This window comes from Xenopus tropicalis, chromosome 1 (genome assembly GCF_000004195.4).
Source record: "Xenopus tropicalis strain Nigerian chromosome 1, UCB_Xtro_10.0, whole genome shotgun sequence".
Classification (NCBI taxonomy): Eukaryota; Metazoa; Chordata; class Amphibia; order Anura; family Pipidae; genus Xenopus; species Xenopus tropicalis.
Window position 1 is genome coordinate 41,219,484 of NC_030677.2, and position 20,169 is coordinate 41,239,652.

A 20,169-nucleotide genomic window follows, 5' to 3' on the forward strand; every position below is an offset into this window, starting at 1 on the left:
ACCCATGAATGAGGTGTCAAACCGTGCGGCTTATTCGGGAATAGGGTGCTATGACTTTTGTGAGGGGTGGGCGGTTAATTGCCCCAGCAGGGGGCAATTATCTGCCCATAGACTTAACATTGAGACCAACTTTGACTGAGTCCCGCACCGTTTTTTGTAGACTCATGAATGAGGTGTCAAACCGTGCAGCTTATTTGGGAATGGGGTGCTATGCCTTTTCTGAGGGGTGGGCGGTTAATTGCCCCAGCAGGGGGCAATTAACCACCGTTTGTCGTAGACCCATGAATGAGGTGTCAAACTGTGCGGCTGCTTCGGTAATGGGGTGCTATGACTTTTCTAGGGGGTGGGCGGTTAATTGCCCCAGCAGGGGGCAATTAACCGCTGTTTGTCGTAGACCCATGAATGAGGTGTCAAACTGTGCGGCTTATTCAAGAATAGGGTGCTATGACTTTTCTGAGGGGTGGGAGGTTAATTGCCCCAGCAGGGGGCAATTAACCACCATTTGTCATATACCCATGAATGAGGTGTCAAACTGTGCGGCTTATTCGGGAATGGGGGGCTATGCCTCTTTTGAGGGGTGGGTGGTTAATTGCCCCAGCAGGGGGCAATTAACCACCGTTTGTTGTAGACCCATGAATGAGGTGTCAAACCGTGTGGCTTATTCGGGAATAGGGTGCTATGACTTTTGTGAGGGGTGTCAGTTAATTGCCCCAGCAGGGGGCAATTAACCACCGTTTGTCGTAGACCCATGAATGAGGTGTCAAACCGTGCAACTTTTTCGGGAATGGGGTGCTATGACTTTTCTGAGGGGTGGGCGGTTAATTGCCCCAGCAGGGGCACGAGTTTTGCACCACTCACATTTTCTTCAGGAAATGTACCTATCTAGTTATTATTATTGCCGTGGCAAAACTCGTGCCCCTGCTGGGGCAATTAACCGCCCACCCCTCAGAAAAGTCATAGCACCCCATTCCCGAAAAAGTCGCACGGTTTTGAAACCTCATTCATGGGTCTACGACAAACGGTGCGGGACTCAAAGTCCCGTCAAAGTTGGTATCAATGTTAAGTCTATGGGCGGTTTGACAATAAGTGCCCAGCTGGTATATAATACAGGAGATATCCTCTGAGCGCTGTTACCCCCTGCTGGTATATGTGCCACACCTCTCACAACTCTGGTCATGCCCATTCCCACACCTTGTGTCTCAACCCTTTCTCCTTGTAGACTGTAAGCTCTTTTGGGCAGAACCCTCTTCACCTCTTGTATCGGTTATTGATTGCTTTATTTGTTACTCTGTATGTCCAATGTATGAAACCCACTTATTGTACAGCGCTGCGGGATATGTTGGCGCTTTATAAATAAATGTTAATAATAATAATAACTAGAGAGGTACATTTCCTGAAGAAAATGTGAGTGGTGCTTGCCGTGGCAAAACTCGTGCCCCTGCTGGGGCAATTAACCGCCCAGCCCTCAGAAAAGTCATAGCACCTCATTCCCGAAAAAGCCACACGGTTTGAAACCTCATTCATGGGTCTACGACAAACGGTGCGGGACTCAGTCAAAGTTGGTCTCAATGTTAAGTCTATGGGCGGATAATTGCCCCCTGCTGGGGCAATTAACTGCCCACCCCTCAAAAGAGGCATAGCACCCTATTCCCGAATAAGCCGCACAGTTTGACACCTCATTCATGGGTCTACGATAAACGGTGGTTAATTGCCCCCTGCTGGGGCAATTAACTGCCCACCCCTCACAAAAGTCATAGCACCCCATTCCCAAATAAGCCACACAGTTTGACACCTCATTCATGGGTCTACGACAAACGGTGGTTAATTGCCCCCTGTGGGGGCAATTAACCGCCCACCCCTCAGAAAAGGCATAGCACCCCATTCCCAAATAAGCTGCACGGTTTGACACCTCATTCATGGGTCTACGAAAAACGGTGCGGGACTCAGTCAAAGTTGGTCTCAATGTTAAGTCTATGGGCGGATAATTGCCCCCTGCTGGGGCAATTAACCGCCCACCCCTCACAAAAGTCATAGCACCCTATTCCCGAATAAGCCGCACGGTTTGACACCTCATTCATGGGTCTACAACAAACGGTGCGGGACTCAGTCAAAGTTGGTCTCAATGTTAAGTCTATGGGCGGATAATTGCCCCCTGCTGGGGCAATTAACCGCCCACCCCTCAGAAAAGTCATAGCACCCCACTCCCGAATAAGCCGCACGGTTTGACACCTCATTCATGGGTCTACGACAAATGGTGCGGGACTCAGTCAAAGTTGGTCTTAATGTTAAGTCTATGGGCGGATAATTGCCCCCTGCTGGGGCAATTAACTGCCCACCCCTCAGAAAAGTCATTGCACCCCATTCTCGAATTAGCCACACAGATTAACACCTCATTCATGGGTCTACGACAAACTAGTTATTTGCCAAAATCCCCATCATAAGTCAGTGGGACAAATTTATTGTACAGTGCTGCGGGATATGTTGGCGCTTTATAAATAAATGTTAATAATAATAATAACTAGAGAGGTACATTTCCTGAAGAAAATGTGAGTGGTGCTTGCCGTGGCAAAACTCGTGCCCCTGCTGGGGCAATTAACCGCCCAGCCCTCAGAAAAGTCATAGCACCTCATTCCCGAAAAAGCCACACGGTTTGAAACCTCATTCATGGGTCTACGACAAACGGTGCGGGACTCAGTCAAAGTTGGTCTCAATGTTAAGTCTATGGGCGGATAATTGCCCCCTGCTGGGGCAATTAACTGCCCACCCCTCAAAAGAGGCATAGCACCCTATTCCCGAATAAGCCGCACAGTTTGACACCTCATTCATGGGTCTACGATAAACGGTGGTTAATTGCCCCCTGCTGGGGCAATTAACCGCCCTCCCCTCAAAAGAGGCATAGCACCCCATTCCCGAATAAGCCGCACAGTTTGACACCTCATTCATGGGTATATGACAAACGGTGGTTAATTGCCCCCTGCTGGGGCAATTAACCTCCCACCCCTCAGAAAAGTCATAGCACCCTATTCCCGAGTAAGCCGCACAGTTTGACACCTCATTCATGGGTCTACGACAAACGGTGGTTAATTGCCCCCTGCTGGGGCAATTAACCGCCCACCCCTCAAAAGAGGCATAGCACCCCATTCCCGAATAAGCCGCACAGTTTGACACCTCATTCATGGGTATATGACAAACGGTGGTTAATTGCCCCCTGCTGGGGCAATTAACCTCCCACCCCTCAGAAAAGTCATAGCACCCTATTCCCGAATAAGCCGCGCAGTTTGACACCTCATTCATGGGTCTACGACAAACGGTGGTTAATTGCCCCCTGCTGGGGCAATTAACCGCCCACCCCTCAAAAGAGGCATAGCACCCCATTCCCGAATAAGCCGCACAGTTTGACACCTCATTCATGGGTATATGACAAACGGTGGTTAATTGCCCCCTACTGGGGCAATTAACCTCCCACCCCTCAGAAAAGTCATAGCACCCTATTCCCGAATAAGCCGCACAGTTTGACACCTCATTCGTGGGTCTACGACAAACGGTGGTTAATTGCCCCCTGCTGGGGCAATTAACCCCCCACCCCTCAGAAAAGTCATAGCACCCTATTCTCGAATAAGCCGCACAGTTTGACACCTCATTCATGGGTCTACGACAAAAGGTGGTTAATTGCCCCCTGCTGGGGCAATTAACCGCCCACCCCCTAGAAAAGTCATAGCACCCCATTCCCGAATAAGCCGCACAGTTTGACACCTCATTCATGGGTATATGACAAACGGTGGTTAATTGCCCCCTGCTGGGGCAATTAACCTCCCACCCCTCAGAAAAGGCATAGCACCCCATTCCCGAATAAGCTGCACGGTTTGACACCTCATTCATGGGTCTACGAAAAACGGTGCGGGACTCAGTCAAAGTTGGTCTTAATGTTAAGTCTATGGGCGGATAATTGCCCCCTGCTGGGGCAATTAACTGCCCACCCCTCAGAAAAGTCATTGCACCCCATTCTCGAATTAGCCGCACAGTTTAACACCTCATTCATGGGTCTACGACAAACTAGTTATTTGCCAAAATCCCCATCATAAGTCAGTGGGGCAAATTTGGGGACCTCTCTTGCCCCGGGGGTAAAACTTATACCCTTGTATTCATTTCCCCCCAGAGAATGTTGATAAATGGAGGATTCATTCCCCCCTACTATAACAGCCCCCCTAGTTATATAGGGCTTGGGGCAAGCAGCAGGCTCTAACCCTGAGTGTTTCAGTCAGTCGGTTAGGATATACCAACCGCCAATATGCAGAAGACAAGATTACGAAGAGACATGTTACAAGTGGGAGGAGGAAGGATAGCGAAGTGGTAGAGCGCACGCCCTTACATCGCCAGGTGTGGGGTTCGATTCCTGCCCCGTTGGCTTTGGAGTTCGATTCCTACCCCGTAAGGTTTGGAGTTCGAGTCCCGCCCTGGCAGCTGAGCTTCCTTGGGTCTCAAAGCTGATGCCCTAGGTAGGGCATGTATCAGAAATGGTATCAGCATTGAGCCCCATTGATAGAGGCAGACGCACCAAGGGAATTGAACTATGAAGGACCATTGATGGCCACAGGCGCGTCCTGGCCTCCTCCTTTTTGTATTTTCAAGGGCAGCTCATGATTTATGATGCCAGCTATTAACCCTTTTACTGCCAGCTGTTTTGGTCAAAGCGGAACTTGTATTGCCAGACAGTTTTTGAACATTTTGCACTGTTTCACTTTAGGGGCCTTTCCTCGGGGGGACTTTTAGTTTACCCAGGAAAACAATATATTGTTTTTTTCAGAACAACCTAAGCTTTCAAAATATGGTAGAATTTTTGTGTAATTCCAATTCTGTAACAAGATATAGGCTTCTAATTGTCTAAAAATGCAAAAAAAATCTAATTTTCCATAATATAAACACACATACTAGAAACAAAAATTATTTTATGCACGAATATACAACTGATTTGGAAAGTCCCATGTCTCCTGAACGTGCCAATACCAAATATATATAGTTTTATGGAGATTTCTCAAAAACTCCCAGCAGTACATTACCCAATTTCCAAAGCACTGCTCCAGAAAGCGGCATACCTTAGATTTCAAGGACAAAATTTCCACTAACAGAAGGTTTATCCCAGAAAATTGTACATTTTTGGAAAGAACAGATTCTGGGGAATTCAGAATAGGCAGAACTGTCTGTCTACTCCAAACTATCAAGTCGCAATGCTTTCCTAAAGTTATTGGTTTTTATCAAAATTTGTGATTTTTTTAAAAAATTGTTTCAAAACTTCCAGTCTATAGTATCTTATCTCCTACAGGTCATAAAGCAACCAAATAAAACACCCTAAATATGAACGCCAGGTGTCCACTGAACAGTTTGATGCCCAATATGTATAGGTTTAGCTAAGTATGTGGCATGTAGGGGCCCCAATGGGAACATACCCCCATATGATGTATCATTTCAGCTCCTGCAAAATCAACACATTTACATCCTTTATGTGGGATAATGCTACAAAAAAAGTACGCTCACCCCAGAAAGCCATATATTTTTGGAAAGTACACATCCCCCCGAATCTATAATGGGTAAACATTTCTTTTTGCTCCAAAGTACCAAGCTGTAAAGCTTTCCTAAGTTTGCAGATTTATATGACATTTAGAAAATCGCATAAAAATGTTGCAATTTGCCGCATTTATCTCTCACAATTTCTTGATAAAGATCAGATAAAGGCAAATCACCCCAAATAGGAACACCAGAGGCCTATTGAACAGTTTGATGCCCAATATGCATAGATATACCAAAGTCTGCGGTATGTACTGACCCCGAAATGAAAATAGCGCATAAGGATTTCTCGCTTACCAGCTCAGCTTTTGCACACAGAGCCCCCTGTCAGTGTATTATGTGCCGAAACTTCCCCTAACTATATACAGACCCCCACAAAACCATATATTTTTGGAAAGTACACATTCTGACAAATCCAACAAGGGTAAAGAGTCCTTTCTACACCAAAGTACCAATCTGCAAAGCTTTCCTAAAGTTATTGGTTTTTATGACATTTCAGAAAATCACCTAAAAATGTTGCAATTTGCCGCATTTATCTCACACAATTTCTTGCGTACAAAGGCAAGTCACCCCAAATAGGAACACCAGAGGCCTACTGAACAGTTTGATGCCCAATATGCATAGATATACCAAAGTCTGCGGTGTGTACTGACCCCAAAATGAAAATAGCGCATAAGGATTTCTCGCCTGCCAACTCAGCTTTTGCACACAGAGCCCCCTGTCAGCGTATTATGTGCAGTATCCCCCCCTAACTATACAAAGAGCCCCAGGAAATCATATATTTTTGGAAAGTACACATTCTGATGAATTCAAAATAGGCAAAGTTATTTTTGTACACCAAAGTTACACCTGGCAAAGCTACGCTAAAAACAGATTAGGAACACTTATACAGGGATAAAATGCGATAAAACCACAAAAATTGTGCAAATCAGTGAAACAACAAAATAAGTCACATGACAGTGTAACTAGTGGTCAGAATATCTGATCCAATAGTCACGCTGTCAAAATAAACAGTTTTTGGGTAAAAGAAACTAAAAACAAAGTGGCAAAATGAAAAAAAAACAAAACAAAACAAAAACCAAAGTGTTTGTGTATACATGTGTGTACATGTGTAAAAGTTTTGTTATAGTGTGTAAGTGTGTATATGAGTGTAAATAAGTGTATAAAAGTGTGAAAAATGAAAAAAAAAACTGCTAAAATGTGTGCTGTAAGTGTGTGTAAATGTATGTAAGTGTGTATAAATGTATGTAAGTGTGTGTGTAAATGAAAAAAAAAAAAAAGTTCTTACCTGTCCTGAAGACCCGATCGCCTCCTCTTCAGTGGGCCGGCCAGCAGGGGGGAAGGAGGAAGCAGGAAGCAGCAGACGCGATGCGATGGCGTCTGCTGCTTCCTGGAGGGTCCTGCGAGCGAACGTCTTGCAGGACCCTCATGACAGCCCCCCTGGCACGTTGCCCAGGGGGGCTGTCATGGATAGAAGCTCTCTGCAGCGGCGGCATGGCTGCGCTTAAATGCCAACGACGTATGGGACACGTCGTTGGCATTTAAGCCCTTTTACTGCCACGACGTATGCCATACGTCGTTGGCAGTAAAAGAGTTAAAACACTAGTGCACTTGGTGTGTCTGATGCTGCCATTCCAACCATGGAAAATGGGGGTGTTTTGTAATGTGGGTGTGGTCAGAGGGGCGTGGTCAAAAAATATCGCATCACTTAGCGCGGCATATACTTTTGTCCCTCTTTTTAATTTTTAAATGTTGGGAGGTATGGTGTGGTGCAGTGTTGGGTGTCAGTGTTGCCTACAGGGCGTAAGAAACTCACTGGGTTCAGTACAGATAGGTTGTCCCAAGTTGTGGAAAGATATATTTCTTAACTATTGATAATGTCTGCTTTATTTATCATTTATACTTGTCCAAAGCTGCTGTCACTGCCTGTGGCCCTAACCTTAATAACTATAAATGAAAAACATGGCTGTAATAATCTCTTATGTATTAAAAGGGATATTGGAGGCATTCTGTGATAAAGGTACAAAGCTGCAGGCCTCGTATATTATAAGGGATAATGTACCCCCTACTGTAAATGATAAGCATATTAGCAGTCACTGAGGGGCTCTGTGACCATATAAAGGCACAAGGCTGCAGGCAGAGTTATACAGGAACTCTGAGTATCACTCATGTATGCTAAGGGATAATGTACCCCCTACTGTAAATGATAAGGATTTTAGAAGTCACTGAGGGGTTCTGTGCCCATATAAAGCACAAGGCTGCAGGCTGAGTTATACAAATGGCCCTCTCTCAAAACCATCCTAACCACAAAAAAAACCCAATATAAAATACAGGTACTATTTTATTATTACAGAGAAAAGGGAATCATTTAACCATGAAATAAACCCAATAGGGCTGTTCTGCCCCCAATAAGGGGTAATTATATCTTAGTTGGGATCAAGTACAGGTACTGTTTTATTATTACAGAGAAAACTGGAATCATTTAACCATGAAATAAACCCAATAGGGCTGTTCTGCCCCCAATAAGGGGTAATTATATCTTAGTTGGGATCAAGTACAGGTACTGTTTTATTATTACAGAGAAAAGGGAATCATTTAACCATTAAATAAACCCAATAGGGCTGTTCTGCCCCCAATAAGGGGTAATTATACCTTAGTTGGGATCAAGTACAGGTACTGTTTTATTATTACAGAGAAAAGGGAATCATTTAACCATTAAATAAACCCAATAGGGCTGTTCTGCCCCCAATAAGGGGTAATTATATCTTAGTTGGGATCAAGTACAGGTACTGTTTTATTATCACAGAGAAAAGGGAACTTATTTATTGTCTGGGCCCATTCTTTGCAGGGATCTGGGAACTCTAATAGTTAAATGATTGAGGAAAACAAAATTGCATAATGTGAAAAGAGGAGGGAAAAATGCCAAACTACAGTATTAAAAATATATGATTATGCGCCTGATATACGTTGTACCAACTGGATTTGCCCAGAAACAGCCCAGTGTGTAATTACCCACATGAGAGACTAGTGCTCTATTTGCTTTTACCAGGGGGTAATCTTAATCTCTTAGCACTTCCCACATTCCAGAAAAAAGATAAGGCTGGAGAAGTCTGGTGTCAAAATGGACCCCCTACTGTGCACGTTCACGTTACTTTCCAGGCACCACCTGCTGTCTAAAAACAGAATAACAGCCTAAGAAGGCTTTTTTTCCCCCCGGACACAGCAGGGAGATGGCACGAGATAACACAACAGGATAGCCTGTGTTATCTTGTAACTAGTTAAGTTTTGGGAAAACCTGCGCTTCATCTTTAAGTCCCTTCTCTATTTCTCAAATACTCCAGAAACCTCTACTGTTATCTTGTAACTGGCGCCTACTACATCCAGTGAGTTTTGGTCCTATAGTACTTAAGTGACTGTGCACAGCAGGTTGTTAAGTAAATAATCCGGTATTTACTGCAGTTGCTCTCTTATAGAAGGGTGAATTGAGAGATATTACTTCTGTTAAAGTACATTAGGTTTACTTTGTATTATTGTTGTGTTACACATTGCTTTATGTTAAAAAGGAAAAGGGGTACCCAAAATTCTCACCTTACCAAATATAAAAAATAGAAGGTAATTGCTGTGCGTTATTTAGTGTGATGTGTAGAGTGTCTAAATGGTGTATGACTATATCAAACATAATATAGGCCTTACATATGTGATCTCTGTAATAATCTGGATATGGGTAAATCTGCACATATCTTATACTAGTGTGGTTTAATGTGTCCCCCCATGGCATGTACACTAGACTAGAGGGATTGGGTTCAGGTCAGTGGTAAGCAGAGTTCTACAGAAAGAATGGCCAAACCTCCATGTGGTTGTAATACAACCACACCCAAACAGTGGTCTTATGCCTTTAAACAAAAGGGGTGTTGGTCTGGGTGTTCTATTCCCTTTAAAAGTCACAAGTGGTGGAGGATTTAGCCTATGAAGCCAATGATTTAGTCTTGGCAATCTCTCTCTGTAAACTAATGGTGAAAAATATTCTAAGATATTTTTCAAGAAATGCTACCATGCAGCATGGAGCCAGAAAAGTATGAAAAATATGACCAGAGGTAAATAGTAAATATTATTTTACATAGCTTAACTTATCCCACAACCCTCCCCCTCCCCCTTTTTGTGTAACATCCATTATATGTCATCACATCTGCTTCTCTGCATAGGTACCATATATATCATTTATCATCAGCATACATGCATTTTACCTTGGATCTATACAACAATACCAAAATAATGTAATTTGTTATACCTTTTTTCTCCGAAGTCTAACTTTATCATGGACAGTTCCATGGGCTTTAACGGTATCTTTGTAGTGAAGGCAGTGGACAAAATCTGTTAAATATACATTTTTTAAGCTCTTGTTTAGAGGCTTTGGAAGGCCGTCCACATTGTCCTGTTTTTTTACTCCATCTGAACAGTGGTGAGGCAGAGTTACATTTTTAGAACCCGTTTCAGACATTGTACATGGACCACAAGGAGGACTATCAAGTACCGAATCACACAGGGGTTTTTCATGCGCATCTTTTGAATCATCTATTTTTCTTCGTTGTTGTGCAATTAAAGCCGAATGCAGCAGCTGTTTGCCGTGCCTAACAATTTCCTCCATATCTGTAGAATTACATGTTTCTCCTGATGCATCATTTTCAGAAATAAAATCCAGTATGTTAACATTTTCCATGATGCTTTCACTACTGCTACCCACACAGCCACCTTTGGTATCATCGTTATCTTCCTCTGGCTGTAATAAGCCATTTTCAGCCCCACAATGTTCTCCTTTGCTGCAGTCTTCGTGGATTTCATTTTGTGATGCAATGTCACTGTTTACTTCCACCTGATGTGAATGAAGTTCAGTTGCTTTGACACAGTGCTCATCATTCCCAACACTGTTCTGTACATCTGCTTCAGTACTAGGGTCTGAAGAAACGTGTCCGGTGTCCATACTGAGGTTATCATTTTCATCAATCTTTTTTGACGTTCCTTCTTGTAAATTAAAAAACCCATTGGAATCTCCAGGATAATAACATTGTGAAAGTATCACATTGTTTTTCTTGTGCTCCTCTATGTCAGCTTCATGTTTTTCCATTTTTGATTCAAAATGTTCCGTTGTAAGCCCATGACAACAAATGGTATAATTTCCAGAAGAATTCGACGACCCCATCCACTGAGTTACATAGTCTTCCCAGATCCTATTCCTAATGACAACAGACGTCATAGTAGTTCAACAGCAGAGTGTTGAAAAGGTTTCTTATACAGCAGACCATGTGATTTCAATAATTAGAAGCCATGGAAAGCATAGCCAATGATCTGGGAAACCCCCATCTGCAAAAAATAAAGACATTTTATCATTAAACTGAATGAAGTCTACTATTTAGATTTAGTGGTACAGTCAATGCTCGATAATGTTGACACACAGTCAGCAAGCAATAACATAGCCATTGTTTCAGTGAAAGGCCCATGTTTTAGAATAGTCACATATATACTCCAGCCTGCCAATTTCTGCATAATGAACTTCATTTTATTTTAGTTTTCAGATAACCAGTTTCATGCATTTCAATTTTATGAAGCCTCATGACTTTTTGTGCAAATAAACTAGGTTGTCTGCTCTGTAAAAGATCTTACGTACTTATGTCATCTGTGTATCCATTCTCTGGGCACAGTATGAATAGGATTTGTTTAGCAGCCCACATTTAAGCAATTGGCTTAAAATAAAAAATGTATTCTTCAAGTCAAGGATATCAAAGTCATGGCCACTGGACTGCACCCTTAACTATTTTTGCTCCTCTCTTTTTTAACCTTCTTTGTCCTCGTAAAAGGTTATGTAATGAAAACACTTAAAGTTTGCCCCGGTGCAGTAAGCCTTAGCTACCCATCAGCAATTAGCATTGGTTGCTGGGTTACTGAACCTGGGCATACTGCTGTTTATTACATATGGTGGAAAGCACTTTACTTCTTTAATGTCAGGGCAAGCAAATAGTCCAGCTTGCAGTATTAGAAGGGTTGAGAGTCCTTTAGTTGATTTCCAGGCACAGGTCAGTACAGTCAGCAATCAGTGGAATCAGGATCAGGCAAAAGGGTAAAAACCAGAAATATAGTCCAATAAAGCAATTTGTAGTGCACCCAGGAGCATGTAGAAAAAGTCCTATATTCGAGCATTGAAACCTCAAACTCAGTCTCTATTTACTTTGAATTTTTGCTCCATGCACAATGATGGCACATGGTGGCTGCATGTCACATGCTGGTGCCGTGATGTTGTGGCTATTGGTGCCACCATCTTTAATCTTTAATGAAGCAGAGCACTCCTAACTAGCTCCTTTTCATACAATTCTCCTCTTATTTTCTACTCTATGTTCTCATACAGGCAATATTATAGCCATAAAAGGCCAAACAGCTGGGTGAACAGTATTACCCACTGACACTTTGGCCTACCAGGTGTTTTCCTGGTACCCCGGTGGGCCAGTCCAACACAACAGTTCATAAAGCTGCTTCATCTCTACCATATCCTATTTGCTGCAACTGTAAGGTTTCATGATTTGTAGACTTCCTAACAATTTGATCTAAGATTATTATCAGATTGCATATAAATTATTCACTTACACTTCTGACTTACAACTGCATAGAACGTGGATCTTGGAAAGGAAAAACAACTTAGAACTTTCAAGTCTGGCTTCCAAGGATGAGAATGTTAGAATCACAAAGGCTGACATAATAAATACCAAACAAAACTAATGGAGCATTACATCTGATTTCCCATATTAATGTTACATTTTTTTGTTTTTGGCATGTACCATACATCTGCTTGTTGGACGCAGAGTCTGCTGCTTGGGTCTACATAGTTTGTTCTGGGTCATTTTAGTCCACAGAATGATTGCACATCCAAACCCAAAAGCCTCCTGATAAATCACATGCCGGAGGGAACAGAAGTAGCTGATATGAGCAGCATGAAATATCCTGAACAATATTCGATGAATATATACAAGCCAAACTTGTCTCTTGCATCTTCAACATATATTCTAAAGAAATAAAGACGTACATAGGCCTTCTAGCTGAATTATAACTCCCAGCAAACAAAGGCTCAGGGGTTGTTTAGTCCTTAAGACATCTTTTCAGTTCAAGTGTTTCTTAAAGGAAAACTATACCCCCAGAATGAAGATAGTTTTCTATTTAAGTGACCTATTAAAGAATCTTGCCAAACTAGTAAATATATACAGTAAATATTGCCCTTTTCCTTTATTTAACTTGAGCCGCCATTTAGTGATGGGCTGTGTGCTCCTTCAGAGATCATATGACAGGAAATAATGCAGCTCTGACCATAACAGGAAGTAGTGTGGGAGTAAATTACAGAACTTTATCCATTCGTTGGCTGATGGGGCCTAGCATGTATGTGTGCCTTGGCTTGTTTGTGTGCATTGTGAATCATATGATCCCAGGGGGCAGTCCTTAGTAATTTAAAATGGCAATTTTCTTTTTAGGATTACCCAATAGCACATACTATTAAGATGAAGCAGGGTTTTACTTACAATATATTTTTATAGAGATCTGCATTGTTTGGGGGTATAGTTTTCCTTTAACATATTTAACAGGGCACCCATATTAAATCATCACAAATTTGCAATCCAAAAATTGCCTGAAAAAAGTTGTGTGCCTTTTTGTAATTACTATTCTTTAGCTTTTTATGCTTATCTTTATCAGTTATACAGTGTATGTATGTGCTGGTGCAGTACTACTGCAAATGAAATATGGGCATACCTGAGCCAGGCATACTAAATGTTGGTTTTATTAGCTGCTCAAGGGCTCCACAATGAGTCTTTTTTTCACAATATTATTATAGATTATTATTATAAAAAGCTGCATAGGAAGAAGATTCTACTGTGAATCTATCATTGTCTCTCTGCCTACTCATGTGCATACCAGAAGATCTCCCCAAGGTCCCTCTCCCTGTCTGCTACACATATAACTAAACAGAACTCTAACTCAATGAATACTTTTGATCCCAAATGTGCAACACATTACAGGCCATGTGTCAGTGAAATAATTATATTTTAGCACAATAGAATAAACGTGTCTATCTTTACTATGCATGGTGGAAATTAACGATCAAAGGATTAAGAGATGTTGTTTTAAGATGTACTGTATTTGCTGGGAATGTATTAAAGTGTAGGGCCAAGTATAATCTCATTGTGGCATACTGTAACCAATCTAAACTGTAATATACATATTTGCATTTTCAAGCAGCTAAAAGAAAGTTGCCATAAAAAAAACCCAATGACTTCAATTCAATATGTAGATTCTTACTGTTATACAAATTTTGGTGAAAATGGGACATATATATATATATATATATATATATATATATATAATTTGGTAAGGCGTCACCTTGAGTATGTGGTGCAGTTTTGGGCTCCAGTCCTTAAGAAGGATATTAATAGAAAGAGTGCAGAGATGTGCAGCTAAACTGCTAAACTGGTGAAGGCGATGGAAGATTCTAAATATAAGTTTAGACTGTCAGGGTTAGGGCTGTTATCTCTGGAGAAAAGGTGCTTGCAAGGGGTTATGATTAAAATGTTGGACTGGGCTGCCAGGACACAGAGAAAAAACCCGGTCCCAATGCTTGTTGCTGCTCCCCTGCTTAAATACAAATGCTCTGTCTAGCACAGATATTCATATGGTCTAAACACTAAAGTGTTAAAAGTTGGGCTGCCTTCTAAAGGGTGTGAAATGAAAACACATCACGTGTATTTAAATATATTTCAATTTTAATTATTGCCCTGGAAGAGAGTTTCTCATTTTTAACAGCTTATTTTTCATCTTGTGGGTGTGTATCATAGCAATGACCTTGTTTGTGTAAACTTTGCCTGAGAAAAAATGATTTTCAGTTCTTCATTTAGTTGGAAAATAAACACCCAGGAGCCTGGCATGCCTATTACTCAGCCTGCACATGGGAGATCAGTTTTGTGAGTTATCTTATTCATTAGAAAAAAGCCTTCTCTCCTACACAATTGGCACATACAAAATACAGCCAATGTGGATGCGCCAAACAGATGGGAAAAGTGTAGTATCCCTTCCGCTTTGCTTTGCTGAGGCAGCATGCCACTGGGGGATTGAAAAAATGAGGGGATTTTTTTTTACATATTGGCGCCTGTGACACCCACTTTTTGTGAGTGTGCTGTCACTAGACCAACGACCATATGAGTATCAGGTAAAACTTCTTGCATCTACACCTCTTTTGTTCAGCATTAACGCCTAAAGTCATTGCAAATTCCAGTATTGAGCTCAAACAATATATTACAATATAATAATAATAACATTACATTAATTTGTGTGATACTTGTTATAGCTACCACTGCACAAAGATAAATAAATACATTTTTTTATAAGTTTTAATATATAAATACTTCATTTTATAGTTATATATATTCAGTTTTTCAAACCCTTGAGTAATTCATATCTCTTTAATTTCCTTACCCATACACATTAAATACACCCCCTGAACCCAGATGTCAATTTCTGCTTCAGCAATAATATTAAATAGTTTAGATTTTTTTCTGTTACTTTTGTAGCAGAATGTAATCAAAATAATTATATTGCAGTCATTTTCTTACAAAGTAGCAGTTCCATTCTAACTTTACACAGATTCTAGCTACCTTTATAAAATCCCATGCAGACCTCAGGAACTTGACCATGCTAGGCCCAAGCGCAAAAAATCTTTAAGTTGGGCCCCCCATTAACAACTCCGCCCCCATGCTCATTTGCAGTGGTGAAGTCTATGCTGCAGAACGGAATACAAGGGGACTATCCCAGGTCTGGGACCCTCTGTCTCATGGGTCTGCTGTATGGCAGTTATACACTGGCAGTCTATCTTCCTATCTGAAACCCATTATTTAAAACATGGAAGGAATTTGAGTTCTTAGGCCTATGGTTCATGTAAAGTTTTGATACCCCTCTCTGCCACCTGTCACCACTTGCATATTTGCAGTCCGAAATGACAGACACATGGGTTGTCTGCCAGTAGAGAGCTGGCACATGTACCTTAAGAATTAACAGGATTAATTTGCTGTATCAATTATTGATTGAGATAAAAAGCTCATCAAGGCAAATAATTCAAAAAGTCATAAAATGTGTAATTTTATGAAAACAATGTATGGTTAAGTAACAGAACCTACATTGAAAAAGACTGAGCAAGAATGTAGATATTATAACTGCTACAGATATAACTGGTCTATTACAATGTATTCAAAGTGTCTACTGTTGCTATCAGCTCAGATATCAATTAGAATTAAGATACAACTATACATACAAACAAACCCAAACCATATTCCTACCTAACTTAATACGGCCCAATGTCTCCAAGAGAAAACCATAAAGAAAATAAGATTCCTATTTCACGGAAACTGGAAACTGTTTTCACTCCCCTTGGGTCTTTTTTTGGTCCAACAAATTCTGATTGCATGAATTGCTCATATATAGGATGCTTTACATTTTCTAATCTCAGTGGTTTCCAGCTGCTGCATTCTTCACTACAAAATGAACCAAGTCCGAATATGTAGTGTCTCCATACCCTAGGGAGACCATTTTTTGGCCTCACTCAGGTAGGAGGGGTTAGCTGTAGTGATGAGCGAATATTTTTGCAAGGCATGGATTCTCAGTGAATTTACGCCATTTGCGAACTGCTTTGCAAAACTTCAGCAAAAATCCGGCACAGAAAATTTGTTGTGCATCAAAAAAAGTTGTGTCAGTAGTAGGTGAGGTAGCGGCAAAAAAAGACACGGGACAAAAAAGACACGTGCAACCAAAAATTAGTGCGACAAATGCATTTTGCTAATTTTTCACTGTTTTGCAAATTTTTTTGTTGTTTCGCAAATTTTCAGGCAAAGTGAAACAGGACAGATTCGCTCATCACTAGTTAGCAGGTTGTGCAATATTTAAGTTTAACTCATACTTATATACCACCTATCTGTTCAACTGTAATGGCTTTACGGAAAATTCCAGTCCCAGCAACAAATGTTCCTTCTTTGGCCATAATGCCTTTGGACAATAACCAACTACTTACTCCATAAAGGGTTCTTAGCCTGGCTGTTATTCTACATGCTGATACTCAGCAAGATACCTTAGTAATGTGGATGAAATGTCCTCAGCTCTAGTAACTGATCAGCAATTTATCTGTGATTGACCTCATACAGTTAAAATGATTAAAGCAAATGTCTGGTTTGATATCATGCTGGGATACTGAGTTAGCACAGTTCAATATGGTTCTATAGAACTTGGTAAGTTTGTAGACTGTGCAATCTATAGAGCGTTAATGAACAAAAAACTGTCCTGTGCCTACTACAATGCACTGCAAACTTGTGTGCTAGCTGAATAGCATATAAAGCAGCACAATTTTATTCTGGAGGCTCAAAAAGTGAACCAGGCTATGAATGGCATGTATTTAAATACAAGTTTCATAACATGATATGGGTTTACATGGAAGCCTACCGCATGAGCCTACAAGAGAGAGCTAAAGTCTTTAGGCAACATACATCCCTTGGCTTGAGTGCTACTGGTACATGGGTGCAGTGTTCTAGTGAATGCAGCTGCAAATTCTAGCTATATAGCATGTAAAGTGTCACAATTGCAAGCATTACTATTTCTAGCTTTTGCTTCTGACCTTATCAAGTGAGCCCTTATATACCTACTAATAAAAGCTTTAGTTCATATGAAGTATTATCATGATAGGGATGTACTATACCCCATATAGGGAAATGAGTAGCTCAATTGTGCCCATATTTGCCCCTTACTAGAGCACTTTTCAATAGACTCTATTTCTGTTGTCTAAATTACCTACAGTATGACTGCAAAGTGTGATGGGAGCCTTATAAATAATACTTGCCTTGGTGTTGGCGGTAAGTAAAGAGTTCCCTTGCTTCTGATGTGCTGAATTCTGTGTCTTGTGCCAGCTGTCCTGACAAAGCCATAACCAGCAAAATGCCACTGAGTGCTTCGTCCTACAGGCTGGGTATACACCAATCTAATAAGCAATATTTAGTTCACCAAGCACTCTGTTATTCTTTTGTCAATGAGGTCTTTGGTCTATTGAAACAGAGGTGTGCAAAGCTGTCATAATGGTGTTAGGCTGACAAATGGCCTGAAAGGCACAATCCCAGTATATGCATGCCTTATATCAAGGGATAGAGCAGAACTTAATAACAAAATACTTTTCATAAAACAAATATATTTATGAATAACAGCAACGAGGAGGCTAAAGGTATATCATGATTGATTATGATAATATCATGATTGTTATAATAAAAAGTTTTACCTATTCAAATTCTGTTTAAAAAAAAAAATTATATAGGCAAAAAACTACCACTTTCCTTTGTGTTTTGGTGAGAATTCACTTTGGAAATATATGATAGGCATGATGGTAGGCACTGATGAACAGCCTTTGTGCAGCCCTGGCCTAAGCCAATAATGCCAATATTTTCCTAAAAAACCGAGGGGCCCAACCTTAGGGCTTAGATAAGTCTCTACTTGAGCCATTTATCATGACTGAATAAGAGTTTATATTCCACTCTGCATGGGAAAATAATAAGGAGCTTAGCAGAAATATAAAACAGTACAAAATCTGTTATCTAGAAAGCTCTGAATTACTGAATGGCCATTACCCATGAGCTCCATTTTAATCAAATAATTCAAATTTTTTAAAATGACTTCCTTTTTCTCCATAATAATATAATATAAAGATACAATTAATCCATATTAGAGGGTTTTATTTAATATTAAAACTATTTTTCAGTAGACATAAAGCATGGTGAGCCAAACTACAGACTTACACACTAACAGCCCCACCTTGAGACAATCATTTCCCCATCAAACCTCAAAGATGACTAGTTGTTACAAAGTAGAATATATTCTTTGTACTTATAGCTATGCTCCTCTTTCCCAAGGGTTCTCCTACTTGGTGGGGGCTTACGGTAAAAGCCTACTGAATACAGATGTGATACATACACACACAAACTCACATATATCTATCTATCTATCTATCTATCTATCTCTCTATCTATCTCTCTATCTATCTCTCTATCTATCTATCTATCAATCATCTATCTATCATCTATCTATCTCTATGAAAACCAAAACTTTGGCACACCCACCAAAGGTAGGTAAGTTTAACGCAGTCACATTTGTTCAGGTTAGGAGCACGTGAAACTGTTTAGTTAAATCATCTCAAATGATCTGGACCACTGTAATTGCTGATTTACTTCTAGAATGCTAAAAGCTTAAACTAATCGACTTTATTTTTCTTGTAAGGTCTATAAATTCCCTTAACGTGTTACAGAGATGTCTTACCTATTCTCATAGCAGAAGCGTCCCAGTCATTAGCAGTGCCATGATCTGAATGTCCCTGTTATGACAACCTCACAAGTTGTTGAGATCACTACTGTGTTGTAAGCAGCTTCGTTCCTTCTGCATCTGATTCTTAGAAAACACCCTTTCCATCTGGAAGAAGCCTGAATGCAGCAAAAATCTCCCTTGGTTCTCTTTATTCCCCCCTCCCAATAACTTCTATTTACCAAAGTCAGAAAAAATGTTTTGTTAAAGGGGCCCTCAGTAACTGGGCCCAGTCTGCTTGAAAAGAATGTCCTGGTTTGGAGAAATATGCATGTACCAGAGCGGGACTGTATGAAAAAAAATTGACTGTTAGATGAAAAAAGACTAGAAAAAAAATCTTTCCTCCAAACGTCAGTCTTTCATTTAGGAGACTGTAGTGCTTACGCCTACATGTCTAACTGCTGGAACACAAGAAAATTATCAGCCTCCCAGCAATAGTTATAAGTTAAAAATAACCATGCCCTGCTCTGTTCTGATAAACACATACAGTACAGTGACTGATTTTATATCACATCCAGCTCCAAGGTTTGGGATCTTATAAGAGCAAGCATTTGGTATATGCAAGGACAGGCAGTAATGTTCCATAATGTTATATTACTGGCACCATATAAATATAAATATTCCTTGTGATACGGAGTACAGTCACTAGGTATATAAACTACTTTACCTCTCATGTGAAATCCCCAGCAGTCATATTACTCCAGGACATTATTATACAATAAGTGCAAAGGTTCCTGTCGATCACATAAGCAGCTTGCTAACCTCATCCTGGGCTTCCAGTGCGTAGACCCAATTTGCTGGACAGATTTTCCTTTTCTGCAGATTTTGTGAAACTGTCAACTTTTATCTGTCTTCTTTTTTTTTTTTTTAAACTGTGTTCTGCCTCCGTACAGTGACTTCCTCCTGGTTGCTTCAGTCTAGGCTGGGAAGTTGGTTTCCCATTTGGTTTTGATTAAATCCAGACAGGCTGCTTCTTGAAATGTTCAGATGTAAAGGAGAAGAAATAGCACAAACGAATGTTCAGATGAGTGGATCAGAAATAATATAGAAACAGTGGTAACTGTATTAATAAAGCTGGTCTTCATTTTTTTTTTCGGGGGGGGGGTGGGTTGCATGACGATGGTTAGGATGGTCAGGCTCAGTAAAGCTGGGCTATCATTAATGGGAACAGTTGTGGTTTGCCTGATATGTTCAAAATGA

General features: G+C 40.6%; 1 protein-coding gene across 1 annotated transcript in view; it reads right to left on the reverse strand.

Annotated features, from left to right (window-relative positions):
• LOC101730958 (rho GTPase-activating protein 7-like) overlaps window positions 1–19,965 on the reverse strand; it is a 65,212-nt gene extending 45,247 nt beyond the window's left edge. The window contains exons 1-2 of the mRNA XM_031904670.1: window positions 19,637–19,965; window positions 9,851–10,920 (exon numbers count right to left, since the gene is read on the reverse strand). Of these exons, the coding sequence (XP_031760530.1) occupies window positions 9,851–10,813 (963 nt within the window). The 5' untranslated portion in view covers window positions 10,814–10,920; window positions 19,637–19,965. The remainder of the gene's footprint in view (window positions 1–9,850; window positions 10,921–19,636) is intronic.
• Window positions 19,966–20,169: the final 204 nt, after the last annotated feature.